This window comes from Pongo abelii, chromosome 3 (genome assembly GCF_028885655.2).
Source record: "Pongo abelii isolate AG06213 chromosome 3, NHGRI_mPonAbe1-v2.0_pri, whole genome shotgun sequence".
NCBI lineage: Eukaryota > Metazoa > Chordata > Mammalia > Primates > Hominidae > Pongo > Pongo abelii.
In genome coordinates this window covers 143,962,565-143,982,668 of record NC_071988.2, presented here as the reverse complement: position 1 = coordinate 143,982,668, position 20,104 = coordinate 143,962,565, and the positions used below count along the sequence as shown (strand labels likewise).

Genomic DNA, 20,104 nt, shown 5'->3' with positions numbered 1-20,104 from the left:
AGTCTATATCCTTTTCCATCCTGATCCTCATCCTGCTAAGTCAAATTGTGTGGAATACATTAATATATTTTCTTGCCTTCTGGTTTCTAGCTGAGTTTGACCACACGGGATTCCTGGTAAGAGGTGAATGTGAGATCACCATGGGATAGCTGTATCACTTGACCAAAGATGAAATTCCTCTCAAAGTTGCCTTTTATTACCTATCTTTCATGGTTCCAGTACCTATTCCTCTATACTTCTCTTCAGGCCTAGGTGCAGTAGCTGTTTCCCTGCGTGATGAAAGCAACCAATACAGGCAGGTCTTGCAGGTTTCAGTCCTCAAGAGAAGGAATGCGCACAACAGACATTATTGCTTTTTCCTGAGGGCATTTTCCAAATTGTGACATAAGAAAATGGAACCCAAGAATGAAGGAATGAAGTGGCAGTCCTATGAGGAGTTAAGAGGCAGGAGTAGTTGAGGGTTGTCAAAGTAGATGGAATTTAAGCGACAAAACCCCATAAAGGAGTGACCTGCAGGGAAGGAACCCATGTATCTACATATAAATTCCCCTCAGTTCGCTGGCTGATCCATCAGCTGCTTATGGAATATAAGACACTTCCCAACTACTAAAAGAAATGGAAGAAAACAGCAGGTAGGAGGCAAATAACCTGAGAAGACACAGGTTGGAGCCAAAGCCCTGCCATGGAGAAAGGGTCTAGTAAACATGTCAGGATTTAACAAAAAAAAAAAAAAAAGAGCCAAGGGCTCTAGGTGAACATGTCTTGGAATAAGGACAAATCTGAAATATACCAGCCCTAACGAAGCCTAAAAACAAGCTTCAATAAGATCAAATGAATATTCTAGATTCTATTTGTCTTCTGAAGACACCTTAATCTAATTTAGATAAAAATAACATCATCCAGAGCCTCTACACTATTTCAGACACATGTAGCATCAGTTTAAAAATTATGAAACCTGCTGGCTAACACGAAATCTTGTCACTACCAAAAATACAAAAAAAAAAATTAGCTGGGTGTGGTGGCAGGCGCCTATAGTCCCAGCTACTCGGGAGGCTGAGGCAGGAGAATGGCGTGAACCTGGTAGGCGGAGCTTGCGGTGAGCCAAGATCATGCCACTGCACTCCAGCCTGGGCAACAGAGCAAGACTCTGTCTCAAAAAAAAAAAAAAAAAAAAAAAAAAAATGAGACCTGCTAACACACACACTCTCTGACTCAAAATTAAGTTGGGCGGCAGGGGGAAAAAATAAACATCTCCAACATAGGATTCAAGTGTAGTTATAAGATACAGACTTTAACTGCTACAATATGTTCAAGAAAATAAAGCATCATATCTAGACAATAGATGAAAAGATAAATTTTTGCCAAAAATTGAATTATATTTTTAAAAATTAAAGGAACATTCCAGAACTAAAAAATACCATGTGTGAAATCAAGAAATCACTAGGTGTGCTTAACGGCATACTGGATATAGCAAAAGACTGTATTAGTGATCTATAGATAAGACAATAAAAAAGTCCAAACAGAAAAAAAGATATATATAAAAAAAGAACATAGTAACACAGAGGTAATTAGAGTTATTAAAAAAAGAAAAAACAAGAGGAGAGGAAAGAAGGAATGGTGAAAGATGTAATGGCTGATAATTTTCATAACCAAATGAAAAGACATCTACCTACATATTAAAGGTTGGTAAAACCCAAGCAGAATAAATACAAAACAACAACAGCAAAATGCACTCACAGACAACCCTCAGATCCATACACAGGCAAATCACAATTAAACTGCTGAAAAGTAAAGACAAAAGGCAGCTAAGTGAAAAAAGGCACTGCCTTCACAAAGCAACAATATATTTGTCAGCAAATACTCCAGCAAAATCTATGAAAGTTGGGAAAACAATGGAATGACATACTTAATTAAAAAAAAAAACTTGGCAAACTAGAATTCTGCACCATAATTCCTTAGAAAAGGTAAAACAGACACTTCAGCCAACAAAAGCTGAGAAAGCTGAGCAAAAGCAGACTGGAACCATAAGAAGTACTGAAGAAATAATTAAATAATTTTAGGCTGGAGAAAAAAATCCAAATGAAGCACAGGAGTGCAAAAATGAAACAAAAGAGTACCATATAGTATCGATAGAAAGTTACTAGTTAAGGAGACAATAGGTCTTGGGGCATTTTAACATATGCAGAAGTAAAATATTTGACAAAATAAATAAGGGCAAAAGATGATAAATGGCATTAAAATGTTGCAGGATCCTTGCATTACTTGGGAAGTGTTAAACTAATGAATTTAAGATAGACTGCAATAAGTCAAAGCTGCATGTTATAATCTAAGGTAACTTCTAAAAGAATAATACATGTTGAGTATCCCTTATCTGAAATCTTGGGACCAGAGGTGTTTTAAATTTTGGATTATTTTGGATTTTTGAATATTTGCATTATATTTACTACTTAAGCATCCCTAAACTGAAATCCAAAATGCTCAGATGAGTATTTCCTTTGAGCATGATCTTTGAGCACCATGTCAGTGCTCAAAATATTTTGGATTTTGGAGCATTTTGGATTTTGAATTGTTGGATTAGGGATGTTCAACCTGTATAAATGAAAAGCAATAAAAAAGAAAATGTATTATAATACTAATAATCCTAAAATAAGGCAAGAAAGAATGAAGAGACGAATAAAGGTAAAAAAAGAAAAACACCCACAATGAGACAAACAGAAAGCAAATAGCAAGAAGGCAGACTTAAACCAAACTCTATGTCATCGTCATTAAATACAAATGAACCACAAACTCCAATTAAAAAAAAGATTGTAAGATGAAATAAAAATCAAACCCAATTATACACAGTTTATAAAAAACATTTTAAATAAAAGGAAAAAGATTAAAAGAAGAAGGAAAAGGGAATATAATGTGCAAACACTAACCAAAAACCAAAACCAAAAACTGGAGGTAGGCAGATTAACAACACGATGAAAAAAACAGACTTTAAAGCAAGAATTATATAACCGGAGATAAAGAGAAATTTCATTCAACAGTACATACCAATTCCAAATTTAGTTTGTTTTACTATTAAACTAAGTTTTAGAAAATTCTAAATTTAAAGCTAAATTAAATTCTAAATTAAATTTAGAATTGGTATGTATTGCTGAACAAAATATATAGCTTCAAAATATACAGACCAAGACTTCTGCCTTGATGGAGCAGTCTGAAGTCGACCTGGGATGCTCAAGCTTGGTGGGGGGAGGGACGTCCACCATTACTGAGTCTTGAGTAGGCGGTTTTCCCCTCACAGTGTAAACAAAGCCACTGGGAAGTTCCACCCGGGCAGAGCCCTCCACATCTCAGCAAAGCCACTGCAGACAGACTGCTTCTCTAGATTCCTCCACTTTGGGCAGGGTATCTCTGAAAAAAAGGCAGCAGCCCCAGTTAGGGGCTTATAGATAAAACGCCCATCTTCCTGGGAAAGAGCATCTAGGGGAAGGGGCGGCTGTGGGCGCAGCTTCGGCAGACTTAAATGTTCCTGCCTGCTGGCTCTGTGCAGCGGAACTCCCAGCACAGCACTCGAGCTCTAAGGGTCAGACTGCCTCCTCAAGTGGGCCCCTGACCCCCATGTCTCCTGACTAGAAGACACCTCCCAGCAGGGGCCAAGAGACACCTCATACGGGAGAGCTCCAGCTAGCATCTGGTGGGTGACCCTCTGGGAAAAAGCTTCCAGAGGAAGGAACAGGCAGCAATCTTTGCTGTTCTGCAGCCTCCGCTGGTGAAACCCAGGCAAACAGGGTCTGGAGTGGACCTCCAGCAAACTCCAGTGGACCTGCAGCAGAGGGGCCTGACTGTTAGAAGGAGATCTAACAAACAGAAACGGATAGCATCAACATTAACAAAAAGGACGCCCACTCAGAAACCCCATCCGAAGGTTGCCAACATCAAAGACCAAAGGTAGATAAATCCACAAAGATGGGGAGAAAGCAGCGCAAAAACGCTGACAATTCCAAAAACCAGAATGCCTCTTCTCCAAAAAAAATCACAACTTCTTGCCAGCAAGGGAACAAAACTGGATGGAGAATGAGTTTGATGAATTGGCAGAAGTAGGCTTCAGAAGATGGGTAATAACAAACTCCTCCAAGCTAAAAGAGCATATTCCAACCCAATGCAAGGAAGCTAAGAACCTTGAAAAAAGGTTAGAGGAATTTCGAACTAGAATAACCAGTTTAGAGAAGAACACATGACCTGATGGAGCAGAAAAACACAGCACGAGAACTTTGTGAAGCATACACAAGTATTAATAGCCAAATCAGTCAAGCGGAAGAAAGGATACCAGCGATTAAGATCAACTTAATGAAATAAAGTATGAAGACAGATTAGAGGAAAAAAAAAGGAATGAACAAAGCCTCCAAGAAATATGGCACTATGTGAAAAGATAAAACCTACATTTTATTGGTGCACCTGAAAGTGACAGGGAGAATGAAACCAAATTGGAAAATACTCTGCAGGATATTATCCAGGAAAACTTTCCCAACCTAGCAAGACAGGCCAACATTCAAATTCAGGAAATACAAAGAACACCACAAAGATACTCCTCGAGAAGAGCAACCCCAAGACACATAATCGTCGGATTCACCAAGGTTGAAATGAAGGAAAAAATGTTAAGGGCAGCCAAAGAGAAAGATCGGGTTACCCACAAAGGGAAGCCCATCAGACTAACAGCTGATCTCTTGGCAGAAAACCTACAAGCCAGAAGAGAGTGGGGGCCAATATTCAACATTCTTATAGAATTTTCAACCCAGAATTTCATATCCAGCCAAACTAAGCTTCATAAGGGAAGGACAAATAAAATCCTTTACAGACAAGCAAATGCTGAGAGATTTTGTCACCACCAGGCCTGCCTTAAAAGACCTCCTGAAGGAAGCACTAAACATAGAAAGGAACAACAGCTACCAGCCACTGCAAAAACATACCAAATTGTAAAGACCATCAACACTATGAAGAAACTGCATCAACTAACAGGCAAAATAACCAGCTGGCATCATAATGACAGGATCAAATTCACACGTAACAATATTAATCTTAAATGTAAACGGGCTAAATGCTCCAATTAAAAAACACAGACTGGCAAATTGGACAGAGTCAAGACCCACTGGTGTGCTGTATTCAAGAGACCAATCTCACATGCAAAGACACACATAGGCTTAAAATAAAGGGATGGAGGAATATTTACCAAGTAAATGGAAAGCAAAACAAAAGCAGAGGTTGCAATCCTAGTCTCTGATAAAACAGACTTTAAACCAACAAAGATCAAAAGAGACAAAGAATGACATTACATAATGGTAAAGGGATCAATGCAACAAGAAGAGCTAACTATCCTAAATATATATGCACCCAATACAAGAGCACCCAGATTCATAAAGCAAGTTCTTAGACTCCCATACAAAAATAGTGGGAGACTTTAACACCCCACTGTCAATATTAGACAGATCAACAAGACAGAAAATTAACAAGGATATTCGGGGCTTGAACTCACCTGAGGACCAAGTGGACCTAACAGACATCTATAGAACTCTCCACCCCAAATCAACAGAATATACGTTCTTCTCAGCTCCATATTGCACTTATTCTAAAATTGACCACGTAATTGGAAGTAAAACACTCCTGAGCAAATGCAAAAGAATGGAAATCATAGCAGTCTCTCAGACCACAGTGCAACCAAATTAGAAGTCAGGATTAAGAAACTCACTCAAAACCTCACAACTACATGGAAACTGAACAACCTGCTCCTGAAGGACTACTGGGTAAACAACAAAATTAAGGCAGAAATAAGTAAGTTCTTTGAAACCAATGAGAACAAAGACACAACATAGCAGAATCTATGGGACACATTTAAAGCAGTGTGTAGAGGGGAATTTATAGCACTAAATGCCCACAAGACAAGGTAGGATAGACATTAAATTGACACCCTGACATCACAATTAAAAGAGTTAGAGAAGCATGAGCAAACAAATCCAAAAGCTAGGAGAAGACAAGAAATAACTAAGATCAGAGCAGAACTGAAGGAGATAGAGACACAAAAAACCCTTCAAAAAAATCAGTGAATCCAGGAGCTTGTTTTTTGAAAAGATACAAAATAGTTAGACCACTAGCCAGACTAATAAAGAAGAAAAGAGAGAAGAATCAAATGGACACAATAAAAAATGACAAAGGGAATATCACCACTGATCCCAGAGAAATACAAACTACCATCAGAGTACTATAAACACCTCCACACAAATAAACTAGAAAATCTAGAAGAAATGGATAAATTCCTCGACACATACACCCTCCCAAGTCTAAACCAGGAAGAAGTTGAATCCCTGAATAGACCAATAACAAGTTCTGAAATTTAGGCAATAATTAATATCCTATGAACAAAAAAAAAGTCTAGGACCAGATGAACTCACAGCCAAACTACCAGAGGTACAAAGAGTAGCTAGAAGCATTCCTTCTGAAACTATTCCAAACAACAGACAAAGAGGAAATCCTCCCTCACTCATTTTATAAGGCCAGCATCATCCTGATACCAAAACCTGGCAGAGACACAAGAAAAAAAGATATTTCAGGCCAATATCCCTGATGAACACTGATGCGAAAATCCTCAGTAAAATACTGGCAAACCAAATCCAGCAGCACATCAAAAAGCTTATCCACCACGATCAAGTGGGCTTCATCCCTGGGATGCAAGGCTGGTTCAACATAAGCAAATCAATAAACGTAATCCATTACATAAACATAACCAATGACAAAAACCACACGATTATCTCAAAAGATGCAGAAAAGGCCTTTGACAAAATTCAACACCCCTTCATGCTAAAAACTCTCAATAAACTAGGTACTGATGAACTGTATCTCAAAATACACTACTTATGACAAACCCACAGCCAATATCATACAAAATGAACAAAAATTCCCTTTAAAAACTGCCACAAGACAAGTATGCCCTCCCTCACCACTCCAATTCAACATAGTATTGGAAGTTCTGGCCAGGACAATCAGGCAAGAGAAAGAAATAAAGGTTATTCAAATAGGAAGAGAGGAAGTCAAATTGTCCCTGTTTGCAGATGACATGATTGTATATTTAGAAAACCCCATTATCTCAGCCCAAAATCTCCTTAACCTGATAAGCAACTTCAGCAAAGTCTCAGGATACAAAAATCAATATGCAAAAATCACAAATATTCCTATACACCAATAACAGACAAACAGCCAAATCATGAGTGAACTCACATTCACAATTGCTACAAAGAGAATAAAATACCTAGGAATCCAACTTACAAGGGATATGAAGGACCTCTTCAAGGAGAACTACAAACCACTGCTCAAGGAAAGAAAAGAGGACACAAACAAATGGAAAAACATTCCATGCTCTGTTCTTACTCATAAGTGGAAGTTGAACAATGAGAACTCAGGGAGGGGAACATCACACACCAGGGCCTGTTGGGGGGTGGGGGGTTAGGGGAGGGATAGCATTAGGAGAAATACCTAATGTAGATGATAGGTTGATGGGTGCAGCAAACCGCCATGGCACACATATACCTATGTAACAAACCTGCATGTTCTGCACATGTATCCCAGAACTTAAAAAGTATAACAAAAAAATTGAAAAAAAAAACCACACAAACATTCCATGCTCATGGATAGGAAGGATCAGTATTGTGAAAATGGCCATACTGCCCAGAGTAATTTAGAGATTCAGTGCTATCCCTGTCAAGCTACCATTTGACTTTCTTCACAGAATTAGAAAAAACTACTTTAAATTTCATATGGAACAAAAAAAGAGCCCGCATAGCCAAGACAATCCTAAGCAAAAAGAACAAAGCTGGAGGCATCACGCTACCCGACTTCAAACTATATTACAATGCTACAGTAACCAAAACAGCATGGTACTGGTACCAAAACAGATATATAGACCAATTGAACAAAACAGAGGCCTCAGAAATAGCACACATCTATAGCCATCTGATCTTTGACAAACCTGACAAAAACAAGCAATGGGGAAAGGATTTCCTATTTAATAAATGGTGTTGGGAAAACTGGCTAGCCATATGCAGAAACCTGAAACTGGACCCCTTCCTTACACCTTATACAAAAATTAACTCAAGATGGATTAAAGACTTAAGACCTAAAACCATAAAAACCCTAGAAGAAAATCTAGGCAATACCATTCAGGACATAGGCATGGGCAAAGACTTCATGACTAAAACACCAAAAGCAATGGCAACAAAAGCCAAAATTGACAAATGGGATCTAATTAAACTAAAGAGCTTCTGCACAGCAAAAAAAAAACCACAAAACTATCAGCAGAGTGAAAAGACAACCTACAGTATGGGAGAAAATTTTTGCAATCTATCCATCTGACAAAGGGCTAATATCCAGAATCTACAAAGAACTTAAAAAAATTTACAAGAAAAAAACAAACAACTCCACCAAAAAGTGGGCAAAGGATATGAACAGACACTTCTCAGAAGAAGACATTTATGCAGCCAACAAACATTTCAAAGAAAGCTCATCATCAATTGTCATTAGAGAAATGTAATCTAATGGTCATTAGAGAAATGTAAATCAAAACCACAATGAGATATCATCTCACTACAGTTAGAATGGTGATTTTTAAAAAGTCAGGAAACAACACATGCTGGAGAGGATGTGGAGAAATAGGAATGCTTTTACATGGTTGGTGAGAGTGTAAATTAGTCCAACCGTTGTGGAAGACAGTGTGGCAATTCCTCAAGGATCTAGAACCAGAAATACCATTTGACCCAGCAATCCCATTACTGGGCATATACCCAAAGGATTATAAATCATTCTACTATAAAGACACATGCACAGATATGTTTATTGCGGCACTGTTCACAATAGCAAAGACTTGGAACCAACCCAAATGCCCATCAATGATAGACTGGATAAAGAAAATGTGGCACATATATACCATGGAATACTATGCAGCCATAAAAAAGGATGAGTTCATGTCCTTTGCAGAGACATGGATGAAGCTGGAAACCATCATTCTCAGTAAACTAACACAAGAACAGAAAACCAAACACTGCATGTTCTCACTCGTAAGTGGGAGTTGAAGAATGAGAACATGTGGACACAGGGAGGTGAACATCATGCACCAGGGCCTGTTGGGGGGTGGGGGGCTGGCGGAGGGAGAGCATTAGGAGAAATACCTAATGCAGATGACGGGTTGATGGGTGCAGCAAACCACCATGGCACATGTATACCTAACAAACCTGCACGTTCTGTACATGTACCCCAGAACTTACAGTATAATAAAAAAAGAATAAAAAATATGACAAAGATGAAGGAATTAGTTATAACAAACATATTCAAAATTTAAAGCAAAATCTGAACACAATGAGGGGACAAATAGTGAATCCAACAGAAAAAGGGAAACCATAAAAATTGAAACTATAAAAAATCTATAAAAATTAACCAATGTTCCAGAACAGAAGTTCTAGCAGTGAAAATTATATGAAATGAAAAATTAACTATATGGGCATAATAGGAGTTTAGACACTGAAGAAATAACGACTGACTACTAGCAATCTTACACAATTTCAAAGGACAGGAAAAGAGTGGATGCTTCAAAAATCATTCTATTAGGTCAGCATAACCTTGACACCAAACTAACATTACAAAAAAAGAACAAGTATATAGGCCAGCATCTCTCATAAACATAATGCAAAACTTTTAGTATTAAAATATTAGTAAATTAAAAATTTGCTATCTGTAAAAGATAATATATGTGACCAAACTGGAATTTATCCAGGAATGCAAGATTGATTATATGTTTTTTAAAAATGTAACTCACTATATTAACAACAACAAAACAATGATACAGCCTACATGAATCAACTCAATTGGTGCATAAAATTCACTTAAGAAAATACAAATTACTGGGAGGCCAAGGCAGGTAGATCATGAGGTCAGGAGTTCGAGACCAGCCTGGCCAATATGTTGACACCCCATCTCTACTAAAAATACAAAAATTAGCTGTGTGTGGTGGCACACCTGTAGTCCCAGCTGCTTGGGAGGCTGAGGCAGGAGAATTGCTTGAACCTGGGAGGTGGAGGTTGCAGTGAGCTGAGATTGCACCACTGTACTCCAGCCTGGGTGACACAGCAAGACTCCAACTCCAAAAAAAAAAGAAAGAAAGAAAAGAGAAGAAAATGAAAATCAGTGGCACCGAGAAAAACAGAATTTTCTTAATCGGACAAAAGGTATCTACAAAAAAATGAAACCAAACACCATAACTAATATAATGATAAAATATGGAACATTTTCCCCTAGTTTGGGAGTAAGATTAAGATAAGAAGGTCCATCACCATGTCTATTCAATGGTATAGTGTAGGTTTTATTGACTGTAGTAAGAAAAAAAAGAGATTGGAAAGGAAGAAGTAAAATAATTATCACTAGTCATAGATGACATTATTGTATAAACAGGATATCCAAAACAATCTGTAACTACAAATTATTAGAATGAGTGAATTAAGATTAACGGTTATCAAGGTTAATATAGATAAAAGTCCATTTATTTTTACATGCCATTATCAAATATACTTAAAAATAGTACCATTTGTAATAGCACAAAAAAATCAAATAACTGAGAATATAATGAAATACATGCCTCTACAAAATATTACTGAAATTAAGACCTAAATAAATGGTTATATCATGTTCCTGATTTGTAATTTTCACTTTTCTTAATTCTCCCTGATCTATAGAGTGAAAGCAATCTCATTCAAAATTTCAGATTTTATATGGGTGTGAGTGGTAGAGGGGAGACCATGAAACCAACAAAGTGAATCTTACATTTTTATGGCAATACAAAGACTCTAAAATAGCCAAGATATACTTGAAGAAAAACAAACTGGAACGCTCATATTACCAAATATCAAGACATTGTAAAGCCACATAGTAATTAAGACAGTGTAGTATTGGTATAAAGACTTGACACTGGAAAAAAGACATATATATAAGGTTACATCAGATGTACAACTCCAAACCAGAGGAAAAATGATGGTGTTTTCAATAAATGCCGCTATGTCAACTGGCCATATTTTTAAAAGTTCTTGAACATTATGTCAAAAAATGAAAAATAACAAGTGTTGGTGAGCATGTGGAAAATTAGAGTCCTTGTGCATCGCTTGTAGGAATGCAAAATGGTGCGGCCACTGTGGAAATCAGTTTGGCAGTTCCTCAAAAAGTTAAACGAAATTACCATATGATTCAGCAATTCTACTCCTAGGTATATTGCCAAAAGAAATGAGAGACTTAAAGAGATACCTGCATACTCATGTTCATAGCAGCAAGATTGCCAATAGCCAAGGGGTAGAAACAACCCAAATGTCCAACAGATGAACATTTTTTTTTTTTTTTTTGAGACAGAGTCTCGCTCTGTCACCCAGGCTGGAGCACAGTGGTGCAATCTTGGCTCACTGCAAGCTCTGCCTCCCGGGTTCATGCCATTCTCCTGCCTCAGCCTCCTGAGTAGCTGGGACTACAGGTGCCCGCCACCACGCCTGGCTAATTTTTTGTATTTTTTAGTAGAGATGGGGTTTCACCATGTTAGCTAGGATGGTCTCGATCTCCTGACCTCATGATTCGCCGGCCTCAGCCTCCCAAAGTGCTAGGATTAAAGGCATGAGCCACCGCGCCCGGCCCAGATGAACTTTTAAACGACGAAAGTGCTGTGTATCGATACAATAAAATATTATTCAGCTTTAAAAGAGGATGAAAGTTCTGACACATGCTACAAACATGGATGAACCTTGAAAACGTCATGCTAGGTAAAATAAGCCAGACACACAAAAGGACAAATATTATATTATTCCACTTAAGTGAGTTATGTAGAACAAGCAAATCCATAAAACATTCAATGGACTGGAACATCCAAGGGGCCTGGGGAAATAAGGAATGGGGAGTTACTTTCAGTGGGTACAAAGTTTCTTTTTGGGATGATGCAAAACTTCTGGAAATGGAGAACACAGTGCAGTACAACATTGTGAACTTACTTAATAGTACAGAATTGTACAAAAAATGGTTAAAATAGTAAATTTTATGTCACGTATATTTTACTACAATATAAAATGCATGAATGTTCATTGTAGCTGTATTTATAATAGAATAAATTGAAAACAACTCAAATATCCCTACATGGGTGAAAGGATAAAGAAACTGTGGTAATGTATATAATAGAATACTATTCAGTAATGAAAAAGGGCAACTATGATACTTACAACTTGGAATGAGCTCTAGATTATTATCCTGAGTTAAAAAAAAAGCCAGTTTCCAAAGGTTATATGATTTATATAATATGGAATCTCAGCAACAAAAATATATTGAGAGAACAGATCAGTGGTTGCCAGAGGTTAGGGGACAGAATTTGACTATAAAGGAGCAGCATGACAGAGTTATTCTGTGGTGATGAAACAATTCTGTACTTTGTGGTGGTAATTTTTCAAATCTACATATAGGAAAATATTTCATAAAACTATACACACAAAAAAGGAATGAATGCAAAAACTGGTGAAACCTGAGTAGGGTCTGTGGTCTTGTTAGTTATATTGTGTTATGTCAATTTATTGGTTTTGATAATATAATTATGTAGCACCATTGAAGGAAGCTGGGTGCTGGGTACATAGGACCTCTCTGCAACTTCTTATGAGCCTCTATTTCAGAATAAAACATTTTTTAAAATTCTGAGAGAAAAATAATTCCTTTACTTAAAAAAGCCACATTAAAATTGATATCATATACATTCTTAATATTCCAGGAAGATTTTGGATTTGCAAAATACAAGTCGGCTGGGTGCAGTGGCTCATGCCTGTAATCCCAGCACTTTGGGAGGCTGAGGTGGGTGGATCCCCTGAGGTCAGGAGTTCAAGACCAGTCTAGTCAACATGGCAAAACCCCGTCGCTACTAAAAATACAAAAATTAGGCATGATGACGGGCACCTGTAATCCCAGCTACTTGGGAGGCTGAGGCAGGGAGAATCACTTGAACCCGGGAGGCAGAGGTTGCAGTGAGCCAAGATCACGCCATTACACTCCAGTCTGGGTGACAGAGTGAGACTGTCTCAAAAAATAAACAAACAAAAAAAAACAACAACAACAAAAAGGAAGAAATATACAAGTTATCTAGTGCAGTTATCTAGTGGGTGCAGTGGCTCATGCCTGTAATCCCAGCACTTTGGGAGGCTGAAGTGGGTGGATCCCCTGAGGTCAGGAGTTCAAGACCAGTCTAGCCAACATGGCAAAACCCCGTCGCTACTAAAAATACAAAAATTAGGCATGATGACGGGCACCTGTAATCCCAGCTACTTGGGAGGCTGAGGCAGGGAGAATCACTTGAACCCGGGAGGCAGAGGTTGCAGTGAGCCAAGATCACGCCATTACACTCCAGTCTGGGTGACAGAGTGAGACTGTCTCAAAAAATAAACAAACAAACAAAAAAAAACAACAACAAAAAAAAGGAAGAAATATACAAGTTATCTAGTGCAGTTATACAGAATGAGTACTCATTAAAAATTTAGTAGCAAATGATCAAAGAAGACAACTCATTTGTAAGAGAATATATCTAAAGAACCCTACCAGTAAATTTAGATGTTTCTAGACATGAAAAATAGCTGTTTTTGTTTTTGTTTTGAGACAGGGTCTCACTCTGTCACCCAGGCTGGAATACAGTGGCCAGATCATAGTTCACTGCAGCCTTGACCTCCTGGGCTCAAGTGATCCTCTCTCCTCAGCCAAGTGAGTAGCTGAGACTACAAGCACGCACCACCAAGTCCAGGTAATTAAAAAATATTTTTTGGTACAGATATGGTCACACCATGTTGCCTAAGTTAGTCTCAAACTCTTGAGCTCAAGGGATTCTTCCACCTTGGCCTCTCAAAATGCTAGGATTACAGGCGTGAGCCACCACACCTGGCTTGTACTTTCACTCTTGAGGAAAATAAAAAGTTTTAAAGTTTTCAATATGTAAATATTAACTAACTTTTATAGGAAAGTCATTGTCTAGGAGGCAATAGATAAGTAAGTAAATTTACAGTTTTGTTAACAGTGCTAAGACATGCAAAAATGAATGTGATAAGAGAGTATAGCATAGCATGACATAGTATGTGAGAGTTCAGAGGCAGAAGAGACATTTAAGAGCAGGAGATTTCAAAGACAATTTCATGGAGAAATTCTATTTCAGCTGCCCTAGAAAGGACAGAATTTGGATAAAGATGAAGTGGAAATGTTTGGTCTTGCTAAGCTAAGGGGAGAACATAAGTAAAGAGAATACAGCAAGAAATACATGATATATTCAAGAAATACAGAATTATTTAAATTGGTTGAAGAACATAGTATTGTTAAAGAAGCGGGAAGTAGTAAATAGACTGCTTGTGTAGAGTCCAAAAAAAAAATCATAGAATTTCCTATTGTGCAGAACACTGCAGATGCCATCAAATCTTTTCAGTTCTCAAATTCTAGTAAACTTTGACAGTTTCAGAGCTAAAATATTCAAAGTTTGACTTGAAGTACTACCAAACTGTACTCTAAAATATCTTTCTACTAATGAAACAATTCAACAGTTGATGAAAAAAACTTACAAAGAATTAACATTTTGAACAAGTACCCAAAGATATAGCTTAAAAATTTATAAAGTCATCTGTCCAAACAAGTTACATATTACAATGTTTCTACAATAATGAGTTCCCTTTACATTACAGTCAAAGTGTAAAGCAAGACTCTGCCAAGTATATTAATGCATGTAGAAAAATTAAAACTTAATTCTCAGGAAATCATTCATTTAAAAATTTTAAATAGCAACACCAACCTATGAGTAGTACACCTTTTCATTTCTACCATCATTTAACAAATGAAAATTACAGTTTCCATGAAAACAGAAAGTAATCCAGACTTAGAACACCATAGAGAAACGCAATTCAGGCTCAGCAGAAATTTTAACGCTAGAAACATGTATATTATTTCCAGGAATTAATAACGTTTTGGAAACCAGGATGGTCCTTAACTGTATAACCGTTAAGCTAAATAAAACTAAATATTTCTGACATCTATTGTAACACAAGAAGTAACAGAATAGTAAGTTGTACTTTAACTGAATTTATAGGATGCTATGAGGATCAAAAGGTTCTGAAAAGGAAATTCGCATGCTTCCTGTTTTACTTAACAATATATTCTTTCTTCTTTCTCACATCAAAGGACAATTACCTTCATCTAGGAACCATCAATTTCAGCTCATTCTCAAAGACAAACTTGCATTTGGAAGTCACAGTGTTCTTTCATTATTGTTTTAAAGCTTGAAGATGGTCACATTGAGGTTGACTGATAGGGATCATCAATATTTTCAAAGTATTTGTACATATGTGCATATTATACTCGTTATTTTTCACAAGTTCCATCTAATGTCCCTTGGAATAATTCTGTCATATCACTTCACCTCATGTGCAAAATAAAATACAACATGGGTTTGAACTGAGCTGGTCCACTTAACACACACGTTTTTCCAACCAAATACAAATGAAAAACACAGTATTTTGGGGATGCAAAACCTACCTATAGAGAGAGCCAACTTATGTGGGTTCCACAGGGCTGACTGCAGGATTTGAGATTATGTGGATTCTGGTATATGCAGAAGTGGGAGGGTGTGCTGGAACCAAACAATACCGCTGTTATACTGGGGGATGACTGCATGTATATATCTAAAAATACCTTCTGTTTAAAACATTGTTTCTAAAACAGATATAACTAAATGTCTGTTCTATCTTTTATAGGCACTACCTCAATACATGATCAAGAATATCATACTTGTCATTTAAAAGTTTAGAGCAGTACTTTCTAACCATACTTACGTATGCCATGGCACAGATAAGAAAATGACATTGCACAGTGGAGTAAACAACAGGCTGCCTGAGGCCAGAGTTAACTGTCCAGGGCTCTAGCTGTCTCCAGGTCCATACACACCTCTCAAAGGCTAAAAAACCCACTATCAGTCTCCATTCATAAGCCATCATTCATGCCTATTTTAACTATTGTACTATTTCTGCTAATAATTGAGTTCAACTGGGGATAAGGTGGAGGGGAGCATGACAAAATACAGGCCAGGGTTAAATTTCTATGAACTCACACTGAAAATACCCTGAACATAATCTGCCCATTACTCAATGAAACTGCTTTACTTCCATTCAATTCTTCTCTTTACTCTTATTTCCCTCATTTTGGCTTCAGCCATTTCAGTAATATATTCATATCACCCTAGATTCTCTATAACCACAGCTGACCCAATTACAGCTGGGTCAGTTCTCTGACCTGGCTAACATCCACTATGACCCAAAACAAGTTGTAAAAATCACATTAGGTGGCTCCACTATTAATTCATACATGTATATGAAATCTCCAAAATTTTTTTTTAGACTGAGTTTTGCTCGTTGCCCAAGCTGGAGTGCAATGATGCAATCTCAGCTCACTGCAACCCCTGCCTCCCAGGTTCAAGTGATTCTCCTGCCTCAGCCTCCCGAGTAGCTGGGATTACAGGTGCGTGCCACCACACCTGGCTAATTTTTGGCATTTTTAGTAGAAACGGGGTTTCACCATGTTAGCCAGGCTAGTCTTCAACTCCTGACCTCAGGTGATCTGCCCGCCTCGGCCTCCCAAAGTGTTGGGATTACAGGTGTGAGCCACCTCGCCTGGCAGAAATCTCCGTAATCTTTAAACAAACATTTAAAACATCCTAACCATATTATTCTCGTCACCAAAATGCTAGGAAGAATAGAATGCAGACATTGCCTACAACTTCTCATCTTCCATTCATTCCTTAATGATAGCCAATCTCAATTCTGATACTACTTTTTATTATCATTCTGCAGGGTGGTATTTTTCAAAGTGTGGACAAGGTACCACCTGTATCAAATCACCTGTAATACTTGTCAAAATGCAGATTTGGGAACTTTCCCCTGATTTGCTCAGACTATCTTGGAGTGGTGCTTCTCCCGAGCAACCAGGTTTGGGAACTGCTGTTTTAGACATCAGTGAACCATGGTTGCCAAATCCAAAGTTATTTTTGTAGTTCTCATTCTCCTTGACCCCTCTGCAGCACTTGAGAATGCTTATTTTATTCTCTTTGTGCTATCCTCACTCTCCACTTACCTGTCAAAGAACTCCATGTTTCCTTATTTTTCCAAATCCAATATATGAGTGTTCCTTGAGGTTCTAGCCCTAATCCTCTTTGTATACTCCCTGAAGAAGCTAACATCTTTTCTCACAACTTCAATAATTACCATTAATTATCTGCATAGTATTTGCAAACGACTGATTTCTCAACCTTTTACCAAAGGTCCAAAACTTTCTTAAGGTCTCTGTTACCATATTTCTTATTGCTATCTATCTCCAATTAACCATCTTATTACCATCTTAAAAATGTCAAAACTTCAAATCTTTTCAGCCAAATCATATTCCATTCTTGACTTCTCTACTTGTAGTAATGGTACCTCCAGTCACCCAGCTCAAAGTCATGGAGTCACCTTTGTCTAGTCCATCTCCTTTATTTCATATATTCTGTTTTCATTGCCTAGCATCCCATCATTACTTGAATTTATCTTCTTTATAAATGGTAACAACCCTGGTTTGGGTCATCATTATCTATTATGTAGGCTATTATCATGGCCTCCTAAATTTCCAGTTTTCTCTTCTCTAATCTTGAACACAATTCATCTCTAATCTTTATTATTTCCGAAATAATGCATTTTCTCTCCCATTTCAGCCTACCAAATTTTACCCATCCTTCAATGCTTGCCTTAGATCACCTTAGAGCTAAAAGGGGGCTTAAACTTAGATATAAGCAATTTAGTGGTTTTTGAACAATTTTAAAAGTGGAAGTTTAGAAGTCTGAATTTGGAAGTTTGGTTTTCTCCAAGCAAACTATCTTGTAGAACTTCAATACATAATGTATGAGAGATGAAAAGCACAGCTGTTTTTGACGAAGGGCAGCCTGGAGCCCCTCCCACAACGTCTTTATCCTTGAACAAAGAATGAAAATCATTAGTCTAAACTTCATCCTTGCAAAGATAAAGAACTGAAGAGAGATTAAATGATTTACAGTAGTCTCAGCCATAAAAGCAAACGTTGGGCTTCACGTCCATTTCCTGACCTTTCTACTAAATTACTGCCTTCTACTCCATGCCATCTCCTTTATCCTTTATGAAGTCTCTCTTGATATCCCTTATCTAGACAAAATCCTTCCTTTCTCTAAATCAAAACACCACATACAATTGAATGCACATAGTATATAAAGACAGCGACTACATGTTGAATAAATGAGTGGTACTTAGTAGATTTTGTCTATAAAGCAGTTGGGCATTTTTATCTTCCCCTTAAAACTGCAAATTTCTTGAGGAAATAAATTGTCTTTTACTGGTCCTCATGGCAGTGCTTAACTCTGGGCTTTTTACTAATGAGGCAGAACTTTCAGACACAAAAGGACTTGGTGCTTTCCCACATTTTATAAGTGTCAGCTAAAAGCAATGGAAAAGCCAAGAGATGGTGAAAGATCTTGTATTTTCAAAGGCAAATTTACTATCAAGGAGAAATGAAATAATAGAAGGCTGAACATTTGCTATGAAAAGAAACAGCCCTGCAAAGAAAACAAAAATATTTAAGAGGGAAATAGCAGTTGCAGAAATAAGCAATAAATACTATGTAACTAACTGAAATGGAATTTATTAATATTGTTTATTTTAATCCACATGAAACTGCCCATATTTTGATCCTTTTTAATCCACCAAAAAGGCAACTTCACATGATTCAACCTAGTATCAGTAGAGTTTAGATTACTGAAAGATGTCTTTCCAGCACGACTTCACTGTTCATTAACTAAATTCTACCATACTTTTAGAACAGACAAAAAACCAGAACAATTTATATAAACCTCATCTGTGATTATAATAGTTCATGTGGGGTAGGTGTGAGATTTATAAATTTAGTAAAGATCTAAGGTAAGGGGGACAAACTCAGAACCAATCATGTTTAATATATCTGTGATTGTAAACCAAGGAATAGGATGTAGAAGCTAAGTATGGGACAAACAATTTCACTAAAGATACTTATCCTAACTCAAAAGTAAGTAAACTTTCCCTTTTTTCTTTCTAATCACTGTATAAACATATACAGATATAAAGCTAAGCAGTCTTTTACTGACTTATAAATTAGAAATCCCTGTTAATCTAAATTATAAATAATTAAATCGCATTTGGTACAGATAGATCTTGTAGAACAGTTGAAAATGGGCAATCTTACTTAATGCACATGATAATCCTCTATTAATAGAATAACTACTTTATCAAACTATTCCTTAACATGGTTAATATTTTTCTACATGTATATGTGCAGTTTGCATTCATGAACTCCTTTAACATGAGAGCTGATGTTTTAGGTATTGTTTCTTTACTAACACCTAGCATGGTGACTGGCAAATATTAGGCAGTCAAATGTTTGTTGAATTCATCAATGAGCACAAATCATTATTTTTATTCTTGACTTCCAATATTTAATTTTTAAAAAACTGAGTGAGATGCCAGGATACAGTGTTGAATATGGTAGCCATATGGACAGCTTTAAAGCAAAAACTTAAAAGCAAATCTCTATTAAACTACAAAAAGGAAAATGGCTTTACAATATCTGTCAAAATAAATACAAAATGGCTACATATTCAAACACGTAAGTCCTTTTCTGAGAAAATGAAGAAGTAAAAAGCCCTAATGTTTCAATGTAATTGGCAGGAATATTTAGAAATTTTCAGCAATCATTGCACATTGCTGTTGTTAAGACTCTGATTCTGAAAGTTGAAAACCACCAATATTTTAAAAACATTTTTACTAGTCAAAACACACCAAACAATACAAGATTTTTAATGTGATAAGGGATTGCCTATTTCACATGTTAAATTGCTCTATGCAGGGAGATTTCACAATCCAGGATCCATAGCCATGTTGTTGTAAGTAGGATTTCAACTTACATTTAGCTTCTTGATAGGAGGCAGACATACACTAGAGAAGAAAGAAAAAACGAATTACAG

At 37.0% G+C, this 20,104-nt stretch overlaps 1 protein-coding gene across 9 annotated transcripts in view; it reads right to left on the bottom strand.

Annotated features, from left to right (window-relative positions):
- Positions 1-19,885: 19,885 nt before the first annotated feature.
- Positions 19,886-20,104, bottom strand: part of ADAD1 (adenosine deaminase domain containing 1) — a 53,652-nt gene continuing 53,433 nt past the window's right edge. For all 9 annotated transcript variants that reach the window (XM_054554455.1, XM_054554454.1, XM_054554457.1 and 6 more), the window contains exon 12: positions 19,886-20,075. In XM_054554455.1, coding sequence (XP_054410430.1) covers positions 19,962-20,075 — 114 coding nt within the window. In that variant the 3' untranslated portion in view covers positions 19,886-19,961. The remainder of the gene's footprint in view (positions 20,076-20,104) is intronic.